Raw genomic sequence first — 6,546 nt, 5'->3', positions numbered from 1 at the left:
TAAATACTTTTATAGCATTGCTAAAGCAATTTTCATTACTGTCTTACATAAGTAATAGCTCTCTTAGTTGTCTTTTTAGAGATAATCTAATTAAAAATTCTGTGCAAATGTACAGTTTCAGTTTTAGCAATCAAAGATTCAGCCAGCTAAATCAAACTTAAACTATATACCTACCATAAGAGATTTGTCAGAAGGCTCTGTAGGTTCACACAGGAAACCACAATGACACTTGCAAATTAATCTTTTCTCCCAACCCTCTTCAACTTGTTCAGAGATGATCATATATATATATATATATATAGCCTCTCTTTATTCTGCCCTAATAAATACCACAGTGCCAGCACCCTGTCAGGCAGCTAGAGTACTCTTACTAACAAAATGCCTCACATTTCTTGGTGCAAGTAAATGGGACGAGTGTTTTGGTGAGTTTAATTATAGGTTGCCTGCTTTTCTGTTTTAATTTGTTTACTTCTCTGAAATATTGTTAGATTGGTTAGGAGATAAAAGTTCAAACGTGCTGCTTCTTTTTATAGTTTTAAATATTTAAGTCTTCTACTGTATGCAGTCTGTTTACAATCTAGTTTTAGAATCTACAATTCTGCTTCATGTTTTTTTTTGTATTTTATTCAAGGTATTTAAAAACCTTGATCCTGTTTTTATATCATCTTAAATATGTTTCTTGCATTTCTCATTTTTCTTGTTTTTTCTTTTAAAGTATTCTTTCCTACATTTGTGATTAGGCTGAATTCCTTTCCTGCTTTCACTGCAAAATTAGTTATTTTTTGTTCTTGTGCAAGTCATTGGTTAAGTATTTCTCCTTTGCCTGTGCAGAATTTATTTTTGCAGTCCTGCATTTGTCTGTCTCTCTTTCCTTTTTGCAAGTTCACATTTTTGCTTCCTTATTTTTTATTATTACTATAAATCTATGAGAAAGAATTTAATAATGACAGCACCTCCTTCTGCTTTTTTTCTTCTGTGAACATCTTTAGATCAGGTTTTCTTCTGAGCAAACTACGTATACTTGGATTCCATGCAGATAAGGATATGACAGCCATTAGACATAGTCATGCAAAGCAAACCTAGTACTGAGACAGAAACATCTAGAATTCTATGACGTTTGTAATAAATCTAAAATGCATTTGAATGTGACAATATCACAATTCACAGTTATAGTTTTTCTCACACTGTTACTTCTCAGCATACAAGAGAAGGAACTATATTACTCTTCTGAACAGTTTTAGAGAAAATGCTCTGATTCAGAGCTTTGGTACAAAAACAGAAGGGGAAAAAGCAATTTTCATATCTCTTTTAATTGCTTAACCAATTCACAGATTAATTAATACATTTTATGTGACAGTATGTGCTGAGTTACTTGCTATTTCATTTTACAGATACCTGCTAATATGAAGGATCATTAGCAAAAGGTCCATGTCATATGTTGTAGCAGTACAAATAGCTAAAACTGAATTAAAGAAAATTATAGATGTGAGAAAATGGAGGATATTCTATAAAACATTTTAATGGGCAAAGTTAAGATGCAAACACATGAAAATAAACATGAATAGCTAGTTATCTACATAAGTAGACAGACACATAGAAAGTCAGATAACAGGGCAGGCACAAATAGTTATCACAAAAATACGCAGAATTAGAAAACAGTAAAATAATAGAACCATGCAAATAATTTGATTTAGACAATTAAAGGTTAAATTTACTTAATTTCATTATTTTATTTGTGTGCATATTTAAGTTTAAACAGCAGTTGTTAAAATTAACATTTCAGATTAACATTTATCAATAATATTGTAGATGCATTTTTAAATATTTATTTATAGTTTTGACAATTTACAAATGTTATTTAGTACATTTATTATAACATAAACGATTGTTCAGTGCTTATCACATATTTCCTCCTTGGGACATCTATGCAATGTTCTTTTAGCACTCTAATATACATAACGATCCATCAAATTAACAGTGTAGATACAGGCAAATTACATCTGCTTCAATGCATGATTTTATAAACAGAATTATAAGGCTTGCTGACACTACTATAATAAATGATAAGATTCAAAACATTTTTTTCATAGAAGCAAACCTTGAACTTCAATGTAGTACTTTAAGGACATTTATGACACTGTAAAACTTTACAACATAGTCCACTGGCTTAGGGACACAACAGTTGCTTCTAGTGCTGATGACTCAGAACTGACTAATGTCTTGGGTAGTGAAGCTCGGTGGGAGGGAAAATCAAACAGACCAAGCCTTGTTGTTATACCTCTTAACCTCTTAGAGCAAGAAATCTGGACAAAGCCATACATAAAAGTGGGATTTTTTAAATATTAGTCTTACAAGCTTAGAAAGTTGATAGAATAACAGGTTTTTCATTAGCATGAATTTTCTGAAGGGGATGACATCAGAAACTGAAATGTCTGTCATTATTTTCTAACATAAATCATCAATGATTTGCCAGTAATTAGCCATAAAACCACAATTTTATGAAAAACCAGCCAAAAATATGAGACAAAAATCTGTACAGCTGAGAGGTGTGCTTGTTATTCTTTGAAGGGGGAGGCAGTAAGTCTCTTGCTACAGGATGTCATTTTAATGGTAAATAGAAGTTTAAATGTAGGTTGAAGGTATTTTGGGAAAGTGTCTTGTTCAGGATGCTACCTGATAGGGAAGGGTTGGCATAATGGTTAAGGTCTTTACCTCAGAGATACAAAGTACAAGGTTTGAGTCTGGCTATTGGATAGGCTTGAAAGAGTTTGTAACCTGATAGCCTAGAAGTTGCCTATAAAAAATATATTATGTGAGAATGGAATGATTGACCCTGCAATGTGCTTGGCAGGATTAAGGCAACATAGAAATTATACCAGAGGCATCTGTGCTATAACAGTCCTCAGTCCTCCTGTCACATCACTCTTGCATAATGCTGCGCCACCATTTTGGTGAAATAACATATCTTACTTTCTGTATCATCATTTCTACTGTACCGCTTTTTATTTTCAATGTGAGGTCATGTCTACTTTTGTTTTTATTTTTTTTTACCTGACAAGAAATAGTGCAAAACATTTGAAAAACTTTGCATCTTAATAAGGACAAAATGAATATAAATATTCTTCACTATTAAGTATCATTATCACTTGTGGGGGCAGTGCAGTTTTAAAGTGCTTAGCTCCATGAAAGACAGCATCTACATCCTGTTTTCTCTTTCTCTGTCTTTCCTTCTCTTTAGCTCTCCCTCCCTCTCTGTCATATCACTTTGGTTTAAAGTTCAGCTTTACCAATAGATGGCAGAATATGCTGACTATGAAGACTAAGTGGTCCTTATTTTATTCCTAAAATCTATGTTTTTGTGAGACTTCAGTTTCCCTAATTGGCAGTTTTTATATATGAACATTTTCTGACTTTTCCTATCCTTTAAAAAAGTTAATTGCAATGACTCTTGCAAAAGTTTCTGTTTATTTATAGTCCTTAACATTCTTTTTCTGTGCAGATTTCTACAACATTCAGTACCTCTCTCATAGGAAACTATTTGTTTCTCTTTATTTTGTTTTAGTATTTAGAATAAAACTCATCCTCAATAACTTAATCTAAAAAAGGAATTTAAAAATGTATTATCTACATTTCCAGATGCTCTGTGTAATAAATTAATATTCAAAACAGTAGTATAAGTATAAGGAGTGCTGTGATAATGGGATAGAATTTAGATTTTATAAGTTACACTGCATCTTAATGCTTTAGGCACCGGACTCTTAGGTATTGCCTATGTATGAACTGTTTGGTAAACACTATACATAAAGTAATGCCTATCACATACCCTGTATCCCAAAGTACATTAGCAGTTGGTAATGCAAGGCTGAATGATAAAATATATTGCTAATATTATATTTCATGTTCACTCTTACCAGAATAACTTTAATGTAAATATATGTCGCGTGCGTGTGTGTATGTGTGTGTATGTATGTGTGCTGTGTGTGTGTGTGTGTGTGTGTGTGTGTGTGTGTGTGTGTGTGTGTGTGTGTGTGTGTGTGTGTGTGTGTGTGTGTGTGTGTGTGTGTGTGTGTGTGTGTGTGTGTGTGTGTGTGTGTGTGTGTGTGTGTGTGGGCAAGAAGGGAGTGTGAGTGTGTGTATGTGTGTGTGTGTGTGTGTGTGTGTGTATGTATGATGTGCTTGCAAGTGCCTATGTACATATGCTGTATGTGTAGTATTTGATACAGAGATTTAAAACATTAATTAAGAGGACACATACATGGCTTTGCCAGGCTCATGCAATAGATGATAACTCTTGTATTTAAAAGGACAACATTTTCTGGTAGCCAACTAGTCAGTCTATTTATTAAATTGTACTATTTCTTATACTCCCTACTACTTCTGTAGACTGTTTAATTAGTAAAGACAATGTATTTTTCTTTTATTGTAGAATGTACAACTTCATCGTTTACAAGCCATCTGAGAAACCCCCACAGTGATCTCTTTCATCAGCTTAGTTTAATGAAGCTAAAATTCATGTAAAAAATACAGATGGTATCATTCTGAAAAAGGACAAAAATCACAAACACTGGTGAGTCGAAGGAAAGAAGATGTCCTTCAGTACAATATCTACCTCCATTGAAAACTATGAATATGAGGGTAATTCCACAGAATTGGATTGCGAGCCTTTCCCCAGTTATGTTGCTGACATCATATTGCCTCTTCTCTACAGCCTAATGTTTATCATAGGGATCTCAGGGAACTCTGTCCTCATGATAATCCTGCTTTCCAGAAAAAATGTGAAGAGGCTAATAGATATCTTTATCATCAACCTGGCACTCTCAGATTTTATCTTCCTGCTCACTTTGCCCTTTTGGATAGACTTCTACATTTCTCAGGGCAACTGGCGGGTGGGGAGCTTCCTCTGCAAATTTAGCACCTATGTCATTGCTCTGAACATGTATTCTAGTGTCTTCTTTTTGACTTGCATGAGTTTTGATCGGTATCTAGCCATAGTCCACCCCTGCATGTCCAGAGCAGTTAGGACCAGACTGCATGCTTCATACTCCTGTATTTTTGTCTGGATATTAGCAATGGTGTTGGCCATCCCAGTTCCTATATCCAGAAAAGTGGTGGAAATGGGTGAAGCTTCAGTATGTACAGAAGACATGAATTCTCAACTCACAGGTCCATTTACCCTGATCTCACTGACGTTTGCCTTTGTTCTACCCCTTATTGGGATCCTTGGCTGCTACTGCATGATCACCAAAAAGCTATGTCTCCATTATCGACGAGCTAAGAAGCAGGACCAGCGGTATCTGAAATCCTTTAAAATGGTCTTCATTATAATAGCCTTGTTTGTCATCTCCTGGGTTCCGTTCAACACTTTCAAGATCATCAGCACTGCAGTGAGAAAGGCAGGAGAGAAGGCCATGGAGGAGGAAAGTAGCTCCTGCAGTGGTATCGAAACGATATCAGATGTGGGCATGCAGGTGAGCTCTCCCCTTGCCTTTGCAAACAGCTGTGCCAACCCCATCATCTACTATTTCTTTGACAACCACATGAGGAGGAATGTAGTGCGGTTCCTCTGCAGATGGCGCACTGACTACTTGATGACTTTGAGTCTGGACACCTCTTCTTCCCATCTGAATAAGTCCCAGATCACTAATGCACATGGAAACCAGGACAACTTCAAGAAGCCTTATTCTAAGAACTTAACACAAATGCAGGATTACTCTCTAGCAAGTGAAGAATGAACCTCCCCCATCCATAAGACAGTATAAGAATACAACAGACTCATTTAGGAAACATGACAATGGAACATCCATGTGCTATGCTTTCATCTTATCCATATATAATAGTAATAGTGGCATTATATTGACATTACAACCCAAGAAATGTTTGATATTAGTTGAATGGTGGTTTTTAAATGCCTTTTAGTTTCTTGTTAAAGCACTGTGTCCCTGATGTGTTATGTTTCCTGGTACAGAACATTGTCATTCCTCTAGAATGGCTAGTATCTTCATAAAGGGAATGATATTCATGTTTCCATATACCACTGTGCTCCCAGCAACGGTATGCACAATGTATGGTTTTAGTCACTACTCCTGAAGCTGTCAATGTATATATTAAATGGAAAAAACAAGAAGTACTGTGAATACTGCATTTTTTTAAATATTAAAATGTTACAGATAATGGAAAAGGCTGTACAGTGCTAATGACATTATTCTACTTCAGCTTTGAATATACACAGATATATTATTGTAGAGTGTATGTATGTTATAAAACAATTTAGAATAAAACACACACACACACACACACACACACACACACACACACACACACACACACACACACACACACACACACACACACACACACACACACACACACACACACACACACACACACACACACACACAAAATTAACAGTACACACATGTGATGACGTGGTAAAAGAAGTGACAAGTGATTTGCTAAAATTCATTCAGTCAGCAGGAGGTACAAACTAGCTGTGATTCAGAAAGGCATAGTACACTGCACTAACCTGTCCTGCTCAGGGTTTCTCAG

General features: G+C 35.3%; 1 protein-coding gene across 1 annotated transcript; it reads left to right on the top strand.

Annotated features, from left to right (window-relative positions):
- Positions 1–328: 328 nt before the first annotated feature.
- Positions 329–6,189, top strand: LOC122810936 (G-protein coupled receptor 15-like). Its single transcript, XM_044082466.1, has 2 exons — positions 329–422; positions 4,427–6,189. Exon 2 carries the CDS (start codon positions 4,587–4,589, stop codon positions 5,730–5,732), a length of 1,146 nt encoding a protein of 381 aa, XP_043938401.1. The 5' UTR covers positions 329–422; positions 4,427–4,586; the 3' UTR covers positions 5,733–6,189.
- Positions 6,190–6,546: the final 357 nt, after the last annotated feature.

Source organism: Protopterus annectens, chromosome 9.part0, assembly GCF_019279795.1.
Source record: "Protopterus annectens isolate FY-2018-M chromosome 9.part0, PAN1.0, whole genome shotgun sequence".
In the NCBI taxonomy this organism is placed as follows: Eukaryota; Metazoa; Chordata; order Ceratodontiformes; family Protopteridae; genus Protopterus; species Protopterus annectens.
This window is presented reverse-complemented; position numbering and strand designations above follow the sequence as displayed.

Coding starts and splice junctions, on each gene's coding strand:
- LOC122810936 (XM_044082466.1), top strand. CDS start 4,587: ATGTCCTTCAGTACAATATCTACCTCCATTGAAAACTATGAATATGAG.